At 41.4% G+C, this 17,988-nt stretch overlaps 1 protein-coding gene across 1 annotated transcript in view; it reads right to left on the bottom strand.

Annotated features, from left to right (window-relative positions):
* The window catches only part of LOC309592014 (uncharacterized protein), a gene marked incomplete at both ends in the record, with an annotated part of 97,121 nt that extends 79,600 nt beyond the window's left edge, over positions 1-17,521 (bottom strand). The window contains 1 exon segment of the mRNA XM_082315038.1: positions 17,471-17,521. Coding sequence (XP_082171164.1) covers positions 17,471-17,521 — 51 coding nt within the window.
* Between the last annotated feature and the right edge of the window lie 467 nt (positions 17,522-17,988).

The following is a 17,988-nucleotide window of genomic DNA, read 5'->3' as shown; positions in this document are numbered from 1 at the left end:
TAGTGATACTAGGATGAGGTGGTATCAACAACCAGTTGGATGATTTTCATGGAACAGGAAGCTGACGTGTTTAAAAGGCCCATAAAAAATAGGAACTGGCCGCTGGCAAAGATGGTTTGGTGTGCTTTTCATGCACTGAATAACTCATCCGTACCTCCACCAACCTTGTCTCTGCATCTCCTTCAATTGCTGCGGGAGTCTCCAGGTAATCGTGGAGTGTGATGAGTTACATGAGGCACAGATTTGCTGTGTCCTTATCATATGGAATTAGTGTAGATTAGATAAAAGAGCCTCCAGCACAGATGCATCTGCATTTCAAATTAAAGCTCAGCTATTTCTTGTGCACCCACTTCATCTCCGTACGCTTCAGTTACTGTACAGGCCTGCTGACAGCTTTAAAACAACTTCAGGGGAGGAAAATGACTGATGGGAACACCAAAGTGATGCAAAGCTCTATGATTTTCATTGCAAATTGTGTTGCCTGCGAGCTTCTCAGAAATATGAAAGTGATTGATAGGAAATCAGTCCTTAGGCGAGATGAGCGATGACTGAATGCTACCTGTGGAAGGATTAACTCTTGCCAAAAGACTTTGTGCACCTCTATAGTATACTTAAGGGTAGCCTGCTGCATGGCCTGCTTAAATCCTGCCCGATTTGGGGAGAGAGGATTTGTTCATGGGTGAAGCAGATCCCTTCCATATACACAGGCATCCTCTCTATAGATGGAGTCGTGGTTTTGCAAGCCAGTTTCCTGCTTCCCAAGCCCCAAATCGTACCGACTGAGCTACTGCGTTTTTCCTTCTGCTCTCCAAATGATTTACCCAGGGGAGGAGTGCATGGGCCCAGTACGCTGATGAGTGGGGACTGGGCAGATGGAAAGATGTAATTCAGTGGGAGGCTGCCCAGTTTCTTTCACATACCACCAAATCACCAAAAGCTTCTTTCCTTCTGCCAAGCACTTCCCTCTTACCCATGCTTTCTTTCCTACACGTGTATTTTGTTTCAGTCTGTTGGCATTATTAGCAAAGAGTCATTCAGTCTCTGCACATTGGTTTGAATCCACATTAAATATATATAAGGTATGTTCAGTTCAAGTTAAGCAGCACCGTGCCTAGTGAAAAATGAATAGAGTGAGTCATCCTCTGACAGATTTGAAGACACAGTACGGGAATCCTTTTACATGATTATTTTAACATATGTGTAGAAGGAAGGAAAAATAACACCACACTGGAGCCCGATGCAAGGATTTTCTGTTAAATCGATAACGTGTTTACATTGAAATCTCTTGCAGAAGTGGCTGAATTTGCTTAGGGCTTTAAAATGCTCAGAAGAATGTAATTGTTAATTAGACAGTATAGTGGGGTGAGGGGGAGGGAGATTTTTCAAAGGGGGATTTTTACAGCATTCTCCAATAAACATTATTCCCGAGTCCACTGTATGGACAGCCTGGTTTCCTCATTAAGAAAAAAAAAGCACTCAAAAGGTACTATCTTCATATCTATCTGTATATACACATATATACCCCTTATATATATGCATGCCTCTTGTTCCAGTTATTTATAATAATAATATTAATGTTCATTAAAGTGATTTGGTATTCATAGTTCCTTACAAGTTTCTATCAGGTAAACAAAGCAGGAGGTGTAAGATGATTTTACGCGAATGGAAAATAATTCAGAACTCAAAAGATCTAATGTTGTTGTCACCACAAGTATGATTTGCACAGGGACTTATTATTTTAAATGTGTATTAAATGAGGTGAAAGTTGTCTGGCTTGAAAAGTGCTGGTCACCTACTCGTTGGCATTAGGTCAGTTCCAAGGTTCTCTGAATTGTTTGTTTAGGAAGTCATTGTTTCCGTTTTTTAGGAAGTTATTGTTTCAAGTTTCAGTTTCTTGCTGTAAATTTTTTGAATACAGATTCCTATTGAGACTACGGCATCACTATCCTCAGCCTATAAATAAGTGCAAAACTTCCACGAATTCATTTTTATGGATGCTGCAGAGCCCCTTCTAGGTGTGCTGTGCAATCAGTTCAGAACAGTTTTGGCATTTGTATGTGAATACAAAGGTACCAGATGATAGCGGTTATTGCCTCAGTCGCCTCAAAAGAGTGCAAAGCGGTTGTGCTTAAGCATTCCAACAAGCTCTGGGGAAAAGCTCAGAAATCAATTTTCATTAATGAACTATGACTCATTAGCATTATTGTGATATAGATCAGAGTTGTGAAAGAATTTTTAAATTTCTACCATAGAAGGCATTCGCTGTTGCTTCTTTCTCTGTGAAGTCTAAATTCTCTAAAGATAATTTAAGAAGCAGATTTATAGGACAACTACTGTAAAATTCCATCATCTTTTTTGACTGTATGAGAACATCCCCTTTCTCGTGATTACTGCCTTAGTCTTAGCTGCAGACTCAGCAGTTTAGAAAAATACCCTATACTTTTCTATATAACCAGAAAGTTGTGTGTATATATATATAGGTATAAGCTGTTGAACCATGCTCTTAAGCAGGAGATGTTTCCCCTGTAATTCAGGCTTGCCAGCTTTTCGTGTATTAATGACCAACTTACACAATCAGAGAGTTGATTCACTGTTTTTTCTCCTGTTTTTCTTGCTTTTTCTTGCTACCTTATGCTGCGTTTTCTAGTGCAAAACTGGGGAAGGTACCCTGGGTTGCTTATTGAGTGATTATTTATTTTGCTTTGCTGTTAGCATTAAAAAGTTGCCAATTTTTGTTTATTTTTTTAAGTGTTCAGACAGGAGATCCCCAGTAGATGTGGCTGCAGTGCTTTAAACCAGGGCCATCTCCAGCTGTTGTCTGCATTTCTCTGCTGAAGGGTGCCCACCTGCATGGAGCAAGGACAGCCAGCTGCTCCACCTCACAGCCAGGTGAGACCTAATGTGAAAATAATGTGCAATCAGCTGCATTGGCAGATTGAAGCTAATATTTCATCTGTGAACTAATGCTGGTGAGGAACGGTTCCCTTCTGCTCTTCCTGCTCCGGATGGGGTAATGTCTGGCAGAGGGGTAGGCCAAGGGGCTGGAGCCCTTAACGTCCTGAACCACCACAAGAAGGTTCCTAAGGGAGCTTCTTTTGGGATGCTGACATTTTGCTTTGGATCAAATTTTTATAGGGTAATCAGCTTGTGAGTTTGGCTATTTTAGAGCATCGCAGTAGGGAGCGGGCAGTTTCTGAATGACTTTCCTAATGTAGAACTGGTGAAATACGCAGAATCAGAAGGATGAACAAGCTGTGTGAGTACATTTTGATAAACTGAATAAAAATATTTGACGGACGCTTACATTGCATATATGCCCTACTTGTCTACTTTAACAGACAAAGGTTCTTATAGCTGTAAATTGATTTTAAGAGTGTGAAGGAAATTATTTTTTTTGTATATTGTGAGGATCATAAATCCTTTCTGAGCCTGTGACTAAATTAGGCCAGGGTTTGCATTTTATTTTGAGTAAGTTATCTCTTTTCATCATTTAGGTCTACTCAATCACTCATTTGGTAATAAATTCTTCAGCTTCAGGAATACTGCATGATTTTAGTTCACACACTTCCATTTGGTAATCAGTTATCCCTTACTGATGTGGACCATCAGCCTTCAAAATTACTGTAGTTAAAATTAAAAAATACATAATGAACTCATTAATGCAATGATCTATTTGTTTTCCAGCATCTTCTCTGCTCCTGAACCAAATGTTTGAACTATCACATCTTAACCTTCTTACCTCTAGTGGCTATGCTTTTTTCTGTGATCAGAAACTAAAAATGAAAACGCCTTAGCATATTCACAGCGTTTTCCTCACAAAAAAAGTAGCAGAACATGTAATCATTTAGAACAAGGAAAAAGTTGTGTTGAGCTTGAAACCCTACACCTCCCAAGTTGGGAAAATTCTCACTTAGTGTGCAGGTTTTGCCACTCAGGCCCATCTTTAGACATTGTAAAACTTTACCGTCTTTCACTTTTATGACACAATTATGACTATAAAAGCAGGGATGTTAATGCTAGGTAAGCAAAATGGTTTGCCAGACTCTGTTATCAATGACAAAACACTCGGAGAAGGCAGTAAAAGTGAAGAGCCAGTAGGTGAAGTTGAGGTGTGATGACATTTGGGAATACGGATCTGGCCTAACAAAGGGAAAGGGAGATAGCAAGAAACGGTGCCTCTTCCTCTGTGCTGAAAGGGGGAGCTGGAGCCGTTGACATGGTTTCCTTGGAAAGAGTTAAACCTCTTCTGCAGTATCTTTTCTTTTTAAAGATAGACTCTCCATTGTACGGTAGATCATGTGCTCTCACAGTTTCCATCCCACTGCAAGCGACATCAGGGGTCTTCTGAGTAGCAGCTGTACTGAATGCAACCTGAGGAACAGGAAAACAGAGGAGAAAAAGAAAATAGGAAGAAGTCGTTGAAAATAGACTCAATGTAGTATTTCGTATAAAGTATTTATTACATTTATATCAGGATGTGTTTTATTAGCTCATAAAACTCAGTCATATGGATAATTTGAGCAATTAAACTGACTAGGGCCAGTGTATTTGTTAGCATTGTAATAGTGCAAAACTTATTTCCACAGGTGTTTCAAAAGACCCACAGAGGCTGCATGACTGAAACATTAACATATTATTCTAATAATATGATGCTGCTCTGTCTGACTCAAGAGCTTTTAACTTCAATAATTTCCAGGTTATTCAATAGCCAAAATGCGTTTTCCGTTCATACTTTCACACTAGTGCGTTTTCTTTAATATAAAATATAGTGATATAATGAATAAATTATATCCAGATGAAAGCCCATCATTTGATACTTCATCCCAGGATCGTGATGGCGTATGGCAAAGTAAACATTTCCCAACAATGTGCTATCTGTATGAAGGACAGGGACCTAGATGGTGGGCTGAAGTGACATTTGATACAAGGAGGAACAAAAAAGCCTGGGTGGACAAGCAAATAAATTGTTACTCACATGGGAGCTGGAGATCAACCTTGTATCTTCTGGGTGGGGACTGGTGAAGGGTTACTTACGGATCTGTGGCTTAGATTATTTCTTAAGAAAATGAGGACCTTAAGTGAAGGATTTGCACAAGTCCACCTCACTGAGTTATCTAGAAGATGATTCAAGTCGGTGGTAAGTCACATGGCTGTGGTGGGTATCCTAGTTCATTCAAAATAAACATGAAGGAGCGTTTTTGTTGCTGGGCCTTTGCTGGCTGCAGGCGCAGCTCCCAGCCCCCCCGGAGGAGAGTTTTCAACAGGCACGGTGGGAGTTCTCGAAGCCGTATATCCGGCCCGTGCGCTGCGTTTGATTCAGATACGTCTGTAACACTTATTGTAACTGATGAATAATTATCCCCACTGCCAAGATAATTTCAGCCAGTGTGATGACGGCTGATGAAGGAGGTGTGAGCTGGGAAATCTTACTTGAGTTGGAAATCTTGCAAAACTCTAATGACCGTGAGGTCGGGGTGCCTCGCTACTTTCACACCTGGCGCCAGATATTTGGTTTTGCATTTGCCAGCGAGCTAGCTGCAGCCAAGGTTTTCTTAATCTTTTTTTTTTTTTTTTTTTTTTTTTCAAAGACCACCCGTAACTTCTGCTAAGGGAGAAAAAGATTTTGCTAGTAACAGTTTTGTCAGCATTATATTTTCCATATATTTCAAAGGCCAATCTGCTTGTCTCTTTCTTGGTATTGTGTAATGCACTAAAGACTGCCTGGATGCTACTACGTTCTTTTTGAGCAGTAAGTAATCTACTCTGCTATTTCGCCTGAAAAGACTGGCGGAAGTTTTCTATGCTAGGAAAAAAAAAAGGCATCATCAGGTGGGACTCATTGCTGTGTTCTTACATGTCATGGATATGTGCCTATTTTCAGAACTTGTATAATGTGAGCATAAAAAGATTTTCAGTTGCCCAGATGAGATAGCTTCATGTGCTGGTGCTTAAAAATGTCAAAAATGTAAAATTTAGGAATTGCAACTCTGTCAAATGTCAAACTCCATCTATGTGCCTAGAAAACTATAAAGCAACAAATATGTTTTAAATCTCTTCAAATCTGTTTCACAGAAACCTTCTCAAAAATCTCCTGCTCCTACTGGTAATAAGATGGTGCAGCCTTTCAGATATTTGTCTGAAAGGCTGAGCAGTAATAGGTATTTTATGACTATTTTTAGCTTTTTAGAGACATGGAGAGCAAGCAGAGTTAGCACTTGAGCATTGCCACATATTCACTCCTCCCCCTATCTAAAGAAGAGTTGTTTGATCCTGATTAGAGAAATAGACTATGAATGTTAAAAGCAGTTAAAAAAAATATACTGAGCATGTCAGTGAAAATAGTGAACTAGAACAGCAGTTTAATGTCAAACATTAGTATTACATTGTTTGTTGATGGTTTATACTTCCAGACTGAAACCAAGCAAATTTCATCTCTGAACATGTATCTGGAGAAAAAGTTTTATGAACTATATGCAAAACATAAGAAAACCTTCAGGGATGTGACTTAAATAACACTAAAAAGTGGGTTGATAGACCCAAAATATCCCCCGTGGTTATTGTGAGAACACCACTTCTGAAAGGATTGCTTTTGTTTCCTTATAATTTTCAACAAAGGAAAAAACCCCAGTGTTTTAAACAATTCTAGTAGTTGAACTCCCATTTCGACAAAAGTAAACATGGTGAAAAATCAAACACTGTAAAAGGATCCCTGTCAACTATGAAATAGAGAGTTTAAGAATGCTTCCTAATTACATGAGAGAGAAATCTGTGCATATTACAATAGCATGGTATTTAGTACAGAAGAGTACTGTATTAGAAATATCACAGGATGTCTCTTCCGCCAAGTAAGAAGTGATAGGACAAGAGGAAATACCAGGGCAGGTTTAGATTGGATATTAGGAAAAATTTCTTCACTGAAAGGGTGGTCAGGCACTGGACCAGGCTGCCCAGGGAAGTGGTTGAGGCCCCGTCCCTGGAGGTATGTAAAAGCCATGTAGATGTGGTGCTTAGGGACATGGTTTAGTGGTGGACTTGGCAGTGCTGGGTTAACGGTTGGACTTGAGGATCTTAAAGGTCTTTTCCAACCTAAACGACTCCATGATTCTATGTTCATTCTGGGTTCAGCTCTTAGTGGAGCTGTTTCAGCTTTTATTCAAGATGAATTCTTAATTCAGTATTTAAACAGTCTGGGTATTCTCTCTGAAATAGCGGATTATGACCTAAGTGAAGTTTTATTACCTGTGATAAGTTTTAGTCAAATAAAATATATTTTTGCTCTCACAGATTAATCGTCATCGCTTCCTTTCAGAGGAAGGATGCTCAAATACTCCGTAGTTACTATCTCATCTGATAGGCTTTAAGCTTAAAAGGCTATGAAATTGTAGTATTTTTTCCCAGAAGATAAGAAGAAATAGTTGTCTTGTAGTTTTCCAAGAGGAAAAATCAATCATGCTCCAAATGATCATTAATGAAAAATGTAACTGTTACATGTTTTGTGTGCTCAGCAGGTCCCTTAACAGATCTCTGGGCCAATTCAGGTTATCTTCATGAAATAAAGCCTCAGGATGTCACAGCAGTGAGGGGTTAATGGGATAGTTATGGTCCACAGTCAGAGTAGAGGTAGGTAAGACACTTGATTAAATTATCAGGAATGCTTGATCTAATCTAGAGGCTCACATGGCAAAGACAGGGAAGACTATTGTTGAATGTTGCCATGAGGGTCACAGTAAATGTAAAACCGCTGTTTTGCAAATCCTCTTGAGGCAGTATAATTCTTAACTTAAAGGGAAATGGAGGCACTGAGCAGGCAGATTGTGTACCTGCTCTGCTGCTTCTAAATTAACAGTGACATTTCAAAAAATAATTGAAATTCAATAGCAGAGACTCTAAAAGTGAGAAGATTTGTCTTTATTACTTGTGAAAGAAAGACACTGCACTAACACAAATGACGGATGCTGCACCATCAGCTGAGGCTATTGAATAAACACTTCAAGTACTGTGCAGCCAGAAAACTCTCTTTATCAACAGAGAATAAATGTGAGAAAAATCCAGAGGAGAAGATGGAGATGCACACTACGTTTAGGAGTTGTCAATGTAGGTACGGTTTTAAATGAGCTGATGCAGTATCATTTGTACCTACAGCAGTGCTACAGGTTAAAAGCTAAATCATAGTAAATTTCTCAATTGGAGAAATGTAATTTGGCTTGAATCAATAAATTTATGATCTGGCTGGCTCTTCACGGAGAGGAGAACTGAAAGGTCCATGCGAAACACGCAAACTGCAAGCATATGTTGCAAACTGCAGTTGGTCAGCTGGCACCCGACCAAGGAAAAGAGACCCTCTGGCCGGCCAGCCAGGGCACGGGGACTTCACAGCAGGAAGGCAGCTGGCTTTGAGCCACTGCGCCGAACCAGGGTTTCACTGGAGGGGTACCAGGGCTGGGTGTAAGTGGTATTTAGCAAATGAAATATTCTGTTGGATCCATTCTCTTATTCCTTATTTTGTTAGAAGCAGACAGATTTAATTTTCATGCACTTTCTGTTTGTCGAGAATGATCACTGCTAATTTACTACTCAGGAAGTCAAAAGACAAAAACCAAACCCACGCAAACCTCTCTAACTGCCTGGACAATGAAATGCAGAGCTATCACTCAACATGTTGAATAACAAACCCCAGTTCAAGCTCTACTGACCAAGTCTATCAGGAGATGCTTAGATAATATATTGTACAGGCGAAAAAGTCTAATAAGCTCTTCTAGTTTGGAGGCAAATATGGGTTGTAAAGTGTTTTTCTTTGTTCCTTAAGGTTGTCTTGGCTTTACATGGGCATGGACATGGCCAAGTATACTGTCAATTTATTGTTGAGGCTCTAGGAGGGGATAAATGTACCTTTCAAATTTTCAGGAACAGAACCGTATGGGGAAGAGATGCAAGGTTGACCTGAAATTCCTGCATTTCTCCTCTTTCTTTGAGACACTGTAATAGCTCTTTGCCACATCACGCTGCCCTTGCTGCTTCTTGCCAGTTTTTGCTACAGAAGATGTAAAATATTTTTTTAGTGGTGCTGATATGCACAAGAAAAGAACTACCCACAGACTAGCGCAGTAAGTAAACAGAAAAATTGCAATATTTGCTTTTCACAGATGCTTGATTTGTTAAAAGAGAGGATATAAAACCCTCACAGTAGGGGAATGTATTCCAGTTACTGAAAACTGCTCTTTGTTGCAGATTTTTTTTTTTTGGTGAAGTTACGGTTGCTAGTGAAAACGCAAGAGCAACAGTGGGCACGTGGGCATATGGCAGGAGTCGCACGAGTGGGCTACCCACTGGGAAAGCAGTACTGTCTTGTGTTGGCTTAAGCTATTACAATTCCCCACCCATATCCTCATCTTTGAAATAATGTGGTTTAAAAGACAGAAAAAGACTAAAACCAAAAGCATATTACCTGGCATCTTAGCCAGGCATAAACCCGCTTGGATTGCTACAACTAAGGAAGCAGTGATCTCTCTGGAGTGTCTTGGCATACCTGGAGGTAGAAGTGTCTTAAAATGGCTTTGTCACTTGAAAGATGTGCAATGCAGAACCACATCCTGAGGTGCCTGTGCCATCGATCTCCCTTCAAACTTCAAAAGCAGTAACACAATTCCCCGTAAGAAGATTTTTCCCCATTGTTTCCCTTCTGTTTGCCTGTATGGATATTTAAGTCAGGATCGAAAAACATACTGGCCCAAACTACAGCTCCTCAATCCTTTTTTTGGGTATTTAAAAACAAGCCTGACTTTCAGAAACGCTGAGCGTGCCACAGCTCCTGTTCAAACTCAGACGCAGCAGCGCCTGGCTGTGGTGTGCAATGAGCCACCTAGAAAGGAAAAACACGGACAGAGCTCTGGGCTATTTAAAACTGTCGGCTTGGCTGAATGACAGTATTGCTGGACATGCCAAGACCTGTTAATTTATATCTACTCTTTTCATCTGTTAAAGCAATAGGAATAACAGAAAGAGTTAGGTTCCTCTAATCGCTAGTCGTTCATTTTTCACCCTGGCTGGATATTAACCCCGCCACCAGCCACTTCACCCAGTGCAAGAGCAATTTGAGTGCCCTGTTATCATCAGTTATCTGAGAAGATAACACCACCACCCACCATATGCATGGACTCACTGGCCATCCCTCGGGGGGGTTTATCTGTAATATGTAATCCCAACCAGCGGATTTGTTAGCATTAATAATGAACCTTCGCCTCGGTCCTTTCCCCCCCTCCCCACCCTCTCCTAGCCCCCCACCCTCCAGCAGATCTGTAAGCTTTCCGAGACTGAAAGGGTTCTTGCTAGAAGACAGGTTGAGGTAGAAAAAATACATGGAGTAAACCGAAGAGAAATCTAGCAGTAAGAAATTCCTGGGGTGTGTTTTTGTTTTTTGTTTTTTTTTTTGTTTTTTTTTTAAATCTCACATGTTGGTACAGTTTATACTTCATCATGACTCAAGTTTATGTTTTTACATCTCAAGAGTACAGAAATGTTAGCAAAATAAGAGCTCGTGTTCTATTTGGGCTCTATATTCAAGGCTCTTACAGAAAAAAAATGCTCTTCGTTACAAAGAGAACATTCTTCAGATGCGAATAAACCTTTAAACCTATCCTTCTTTTCTGGGGCTTTCACTGGAAACATTTGGCCTAAGTCTAAATATAAACAGAGCTCCTTGAGCATCACTTGTGTGACCATCTCTGTGCAGCTCCGTAGCTGGCACCAGGAGAGCCTGGGGTGTGGTTGTAAAGCCTGGCTCCATTGTGGTGGCCATAGGAGGCCCGAAGCCTGCGGGGTAGGAAGAACAGCATGGAGTATTTTACAGTAGAGATGGGCATAAAATCTTTAAATAGGTTTGGGTTTTGTTTTTTTCTTCTATGAAACTTTTAATGGCTTCATTCAATGAAATTCTAATTGCGTTAGGAACTTTTTCCATGCTGACTTTTTGCGATGCATCCATCGGAGAAGGATACCTTTAGAGGTTGTTTTTGGGGTTAAAAAAAGTGTCCTGAACTACTAGTTCACACTGTTTCACTCTGTAAATAACCCTCTCTTCCCTGCCCCTGTAAAATTATGGGTTTTACATTATAACAATTATAACATTATAAAGATTACAACTCCCAGTGTTTAAATGTTAGGAAATGTCACAGTTGAGGGAGATGAGCTTTAATTTGGCCCTTTCCTGAGCAGGCATCGTAGTGCTGTTTTTAATTATACCGTCACATATGGTGGTCATCCCATTGTTTAATTTCAGGTCCCCGTTCCAAAATGTGAGGTCAAGAGATTTTTGAAGACAAATGCATAGCAGCAAGATTTCATTCAAAACACAAGTTGCAAAAAATTATATGTAAGGTAAAGGGATGTTTATAATGAAGCATCTGGAGAAGCTTCATTAGAAGCACTACCTAGCTTAGGAAAGGCCTGTAATGGTGTAAGACAGGAGCAGAGCACACCTGGAAAACATGGGTGAAATTCTTTTCCTAGCAGGCTGGTGATGCAGTCCTCCTCTCTTGTGAAATCCTGCACTGCAGCTGTACGTTGGGTATGCCTTTTCGTGAGGTCTACAGACTTCTACTCTTTGTCTCCCCTCTATAAAGATCCAGCAGTTATTAGTGAAAATGTTGGCAATATCCTAAATTCATGAAGATAAAAATCTGGAAACCACCAATGTTAATGTTTTATCAGAAAACCTGGTGACAGCAAATATTTCTGAAAAAATTCCTCAGTGACAGTCAGTGCAAGTCAGTGCAATCAGTTCTGCAGGGCAAGGCAACTTTTAGGAGCAGTCGTTTGTAAAAATGAGTGAAAAATACTCAAAATCAGTTCTAGGAGAGTAGTGTAAAATAATTATCCAGTTAATTCAGTAAATCTAACGCAAAGGGAACGGAAAGACCTAGATAGATACTATTTTTTTTCTTGCTTGCTTTTTTGCCCAGTACTCTCTTTCTTGGACCTTCTACCTTATGAAAAATACACAGTCTATGCGTACTGTATATAAATATGCCTTCATGACATCAAAGAGTCTGGGTCTGCTGCTTGGGTAACCTAGAAGATTATAGCGACCATAACATAGCAGGCAGATGCCAGACCCCTGAGAGGCCGTCGCAGGCCATGCGGTATTTAAACACGGCTAGTAGTGCAGTTAGCAGCCAGCGTGCAGTTGAACAAATGCGCATTGTTGTTACAATTGAAACCACATGCTGAGTAATATAACATAGGTGCACTTTCTTGAGACTGTGTGGACAGTTGGGAACCTGAATGTATTTTTTTATTTATGTTATGTCTTTGCATTTCAGGGCTCCCTTACTTTGTTTTCTTAGCGAAACTCGGACAGATCAGACACGTAGGATTGATGGAGCTAGGCACTGACAGACCAGCTCTGTTCCAGCTGCAGTGACTGTGGAAGAATTGGATCCGGACCCTCTTAACCAGTCCTCCAAGAGTAAGATTTCAGTTACCACGACCGGTCGCCAAGGTCTATTTTATTTTAACCCACGTCAAATCTGAGCTTACCTATGGGGCTAAACCACAGCCTGCTGAGCCAAGCGTATCTGGATACAAACTCATTTCACTGGCTGTTTGTTACGTTTTGGAAAATTCAGCCACATACAGTTGTATGGAACAATCTCCATCAAACTAACCTCTTCAAGCTTCATTGCATTTGAAATACTGCATGTTCCTTCCTCCCAGCTTACAGTCAGTGCATTAGTTCCTTGTTTATTAGAAAATGAAATGAACAGAAATTAGATATATATTGAATTTTCTCTTTGGGATAAACAAGATGAGAAGCTGGATTTAATGCTCTGACCACCCTTTACTCTGTAAACCATACGGGCTTGTGAGTGGTCTCAACTTACGTTTACTTGGGATACTTCCAGTTGGTGATGCTTTTTTAAGTCCATGAAGTTATCTTTTTGTTGACTGTTGTGCAATAATAACCAAATCAGGGTGCTGCTGAATTGAGATATCTTTTTCTACCCAGAAAAACAGGTTGGTTTTTTTTTTTATTTTTTTCCTTTGGGGGTGAAGTAATTACAATAATGGTGGTGATGATTATGATGGGGAACAGACTGAGTGAGAAGGTTCTTCTTAAATCTGTTGATGCAGGCTGTAAGTAACAGGCAAGTCAAGCAGAAAAGAAAGCAAGAAGGAAATAGCATTTGTGCTGGTAATCTTCCTGACATTAACTGCACACGTTGGAGCTGCCCATGGTGTGGCCAAACAAGAGGCAGGGTGAACAGTCCCTGAGATGTGCGGTCTTCTCACTGGCGAGAACACAACGCGAACTGTTGAAACGGTCAGTTTTCTGTGTACTTTTGGCTTCATAGAATAGTTCTGTTGTTACACGGCTGCGAATATAAGTATGTTACAGTGATTGGATACCGGCTGTTGATTGAAAGAACGCAACCTGCCCTTCTACCACACGATACAGAGCTTAAAGACACCTAGCAACCCATAGACGAACAACATTTTTTGTGTGCCTGACTCTCCTTGCCCTTTCACAGCTGTGCCAGCCCCTCTCCCCCGCAGCTCTCTGAGCCTGCTACCTCTGCCCTGGCATCGCCCACTCCTTCTTATTCGTCGAATGCAGAGGGAGGGTAAAGGGAGCTTTGCAGGGGTAGTGCTAGAAGTGTCACCTTTTTTTTTATATTGTTAAGAGGCCACTTAGAACAAGGAACACAGCACACTGTTCTTCTGTCCTACAAGGACAAATCTGTCCCCTACGAGAGGACAACTATCTATCTATCTAATGAACTTGTTTCTGCACATGTAAAAGTGTGCACCAAGTAACTGCACCAAGCAATTAGCAATTAGTGGACTTTGTTCCTTGATGATCTCAAATCTCTGGTGTGAGTCCTACTTGGTTTTTTATTCTCCTAATTTTGGCTTTTCTGTTTTCATGTGCCTGATCAGCCATTCATTTGCCATTATGTTTGGTACTATTAAATGAAAAAATATCCTGTAGAAAAAAGGAGAAAAGCTGAAGTGCCCAAATGGAAATGCACTACATAAACCACCACTACAGGTTTGTAGCTTAGATACTCCTTCACTCTTGAGCTGACACCCATGGGTTGGAAGAGAGGCCAAGCAAACTGCGGGAGAGGCAAAGCTATCATGCTTCTTACTTGCCAAGATAAGGAGTGGAAAGAATGAGGATTTTAGGCTGGTTGCAGTTATTTTAATGTTTTTTTCCTTTGTTTTTGTCTTTGCTTCTGGTTCCAGAAGCAGCTGAGAGAGATATGAGCTTTCCTCAAAATGCTTAGTTGCTTTTTCTGGACTTTGCTGGTGAGCTGCTGGGCCGAATTCCTGGGGCTATGCAGTTCTCAGTGATCAGCTACTGGGTAGGAAGAATATTCTGTGGAGGCAGCAATTATTTGTCGAGTACTGACAACGTACTTGGCATGCTACAAGGCACACATAGGAAAGCTTCACTTGTTCTGGAGAGCTGGACCTCAGGTTACAGACCAAAACAGAAAGACAAATTGCACAGGAAGCTACTATGGACATTTTTTTAATCCTTTAACTTTATGTTTTCCTGAAAGAGTTAAGGTTTGTGTGAAGAGAGAACAGGTCTTTATGTACTGGGCCCGCGTGGTTGCTAGCGAGACAGGGCTAGCCACAGCGCAAACAAGAGCAGAATGGGAGAAAAAACTCCGGAGAGAACTGGAGACACTGGCATTACTAGAGAGGACTGGGAAAAGATTAGGATATTATAACAGAGAAGCGTAATATGCACAGAGTTGTGCACAACATGGAAGGTAAAAAGAAGTATTTACATTTGATGGCCAAGGGTAGAGCTGCTGAACATTCAGAAGGTGTAGTGATACAGCCTGTGAACCAAGAAGATAGGGGATGCTGCAGCAGTTTAGAATTAAGAGAGGGCAGTTATGAAGCATTTAGGCAGTTAAGAGACAGTGAGATTAGTGGAGAATTTATGTCATGGGTAAACAACTTGGGTATTAGAAAGCAAGGGTTATCTTTCAGAAGGTCAAGACAAAATGAATGAGATGCTGAGCAGAGGTGCAACGAGTGAGATTTTGACAGGAGTTAGAAATAGGGGGAACACAATGATCAGAAAACTTTTTTTGATCAGGTGAGAAATAAATTTTACAAAATCAAACGACCTCTTTTCCTTTTTCTCCCATCTCCTCCCCTCTCCTTGCCCTTACATGTGCTAAATGACTGTGGTGGAACTGTGCTGTAGGTACAGCATATTGTGATTAAATACCCTGTAATGCGCTCTGAGAGACAGTGGACCAAAAAAGAATAAATAGAATGCCAATTGCATAAAATAAATCTCTGAATTCTTGCTGCACCATGGTGAGGTAGCTCAGTTACAGCTTCGACCACCCATGAATGCTAAGCACACAGTAGGGGGACTTTTGGACTCACATCTCACCTATTATCTTGGTCATAGAGTATGAATCTCTTTGAATGTGAAAGCCTGGTTTTGTTTAAGTGAAGAACATAAGAAAAGGCTCTTTCCTTATTTTTTTTTTTTTTCCTTGAGCAGATGAAAGGTGGATAGAAGTAACCGTAAATTTTAGGAAGGAAAGAAGTAGAAAAAGGCTAGCGCTTACTGAGCAGGAATTGTATTTTTCCAGCCATGCCCCTGAACTACCCAAACGTTAAGACTCTCCTGTACAAAAGTGTCACTACTTGGTCTATATAAATTCACTGTCAGAACAAAGGACACTTTTTGGAAGGGAAACAAGACTGTATTATACCATTCAGCAACTAACGGATGAAAGAGAATAGCTACTTCCTGCCAACATTCATACTCCGAAGACGTATGCACGAGGTGGTAGGTGAGCATTCAGTTCTTACTACAGCTGACTGTTAGTGGTGATTTATCCAGCTTGTGGATTAACTTTATAAAAGCCTCAGAGACACAAAAGCGTGGGGCTGGCAGGTTAGCCTGGGGAGAGTGATCTCTGACGATGACTGTAGGGGTCACCTGGAAGCAAGTGAGTTGCTTGCATGCAGCATGGCGCAAGCAGACCTGCGCTTTCTGAGTAGAGCCAATGGGGCTGTTGCAAGAGCTTGCCACCACTGCTGGAAAAACGGGAATATACTTCAAAGACCTTATCTAGGTCCAGCTAAATCAGCTAAGCTAGGAACCGTGCGTCGGTTCACACTGACTCCTGATGCTTCCCTGGGTGACACTACGCAAGTGTAATTTCCAGAGGCTGCAGAGTACAGCAGCAACAGAAACAACTGCTCAGACCCAGCCTGTGCTCAAGCGAATGATCCCACCGCCTACCCGGACTGCTGGCAAACACCGCTTCTCGGGCAGAATCCCCTGCCTCTTCCTCCCCACCCCACATCTCTCGTGGGCCTACAGCTCCCCTCTAGTACTGACCATGCAGAACCCAGACTACCTCACTCAGAGCACTCAAGGTGACAAGAGCTATCTTCTTTTAAAGAGTGGGGTTTTTTATATATTTTTCCATTTTCCAGGCTACCTCAAATGCCCACTACTTCATTTCTGTTACACTGACTTCTTTCGGTTTGGTTTTTTCTTTTCTTTTAATGGAAATTTCCCTGGCCCTTTACCTACCCCAGCTGGCCCTCTTTACCTTCCCAGCGGAGAACTGTTCTTACCATCAGTGCAGGGGTTTCCACTTCCCCAGCAGCTTGATACAACCTGTTCCTTGCTGCCATGTCCTCTCCGGTCACAGCAGCTGCCTGCCCGCCTGACACTAACCCTGCTGACTGAACACGTGGCACAGCGCAACATGTGCCACAACGACTTTACATCTTGCTGTACTCAGAGTCGTAGTACTCCAAGGTACTACTGTGGGTATTTTCTATGGAGAGCTTAAGGGATGGGAACTGCACGTGGGAATTATTTCACTACTCCCTCCCTTGCCTATCTGCTGATCCTGAAGTTTCTCTTATTCCCCCCCTGAGAGATTAGTGCCGAACATGTCATCCTCCCCGCATTTAAATCAACTGTTTCCTGAGGATTTGGGATACCCTGGCCCAAATTAATTTAATGAGAACAATAATTGCCTCATCTCCCACCACATAAGATCTCAATCCTCTTCTTGGCACAGGTATGCCATGTAGCAAATGTTTCCACACAAAACTTAAACTGCTCTTTGAAGCTCTGGCATTGTTGGCTGTACATTGCTGGAGTAATTAAAAATTATCTTCATAAAATATTTTTAACCGGTGTGTAATTTGATACACTGCCTGGTCTACACAGTTAAAAATGGACAAAGTTTCTTCCTTTCAGCTTGAAGAATAAAACAGATACCTAACAGTCTTTCGCTACTCTGTGGATGCTGCACAAGCTGTCAGAAGGATCCGTCTTTGCGGTGTGAATTACGGACTGTGTGATTTGGAAAGCTGCTCCTGTTCTGCTGGTTATGTCCTTTCATCTCAGCCAACTGACTGTGGTTGTCAGTCCCGCTCACCTCCTGTGCTCTGCTTCTTGTGATACCTGTTTGCCTTCTTTATTATCTGCGTTTTTAGCTGCCTCTGGTTTTCTCATTTCTGGCCTTTAATTGTCTGCTGTAACGCAGAAAGGCTAGTTCTAATTCTTTGGACTATTTCAGTTTGAGGCTGACTTCTGGCACCACCAAGTACATGGAATTTTTACATTCTGATGCAGCAGATGCCGTAAGTCTCTCCCCTCTTCACCACAGTTTCAATTTTTATTGCAGTTTCATGTCCCATGAGACCCTCGAAATATAGAGCCCTTGTCTTGTCACATGCCCGAGAGCTCTCCTGGCCACCAGTGGCCACCCAAAGACACATTTTCCTTCTAAGCGCCTTTTGCCAGCTCTCAAGCAGAGTCTGTCGCATGCAGAGACCCAGAACCACGTGGGTGTATGGGGGCATGTAGGGCTTGGTGGTCACCTCGCAGGTATCCAAGGCGCAGTTTTTCGGGATGGCCATGGTCAAGGAAAGAAACGCCTTAGGGCTCAACTCTCTTTGGAATAACTCCTAACAAGCGTT

The sequence above is a fragment of the Platalea leucorodia genome (genome assembly GCF_965183815.1).
Source record: "Platalea leucorodia genome assembly, chromosome: 6".
NCBI classification, from domain to species: Eukaryota; Metazoa; Chordata; class Aves; order Pelecaniformes; family Threskiornithidae; genus Platalea; species Platalea leucorodia.
This window is presented reverse-complemented; position numbering and strand designations above follow the sequence as displayed.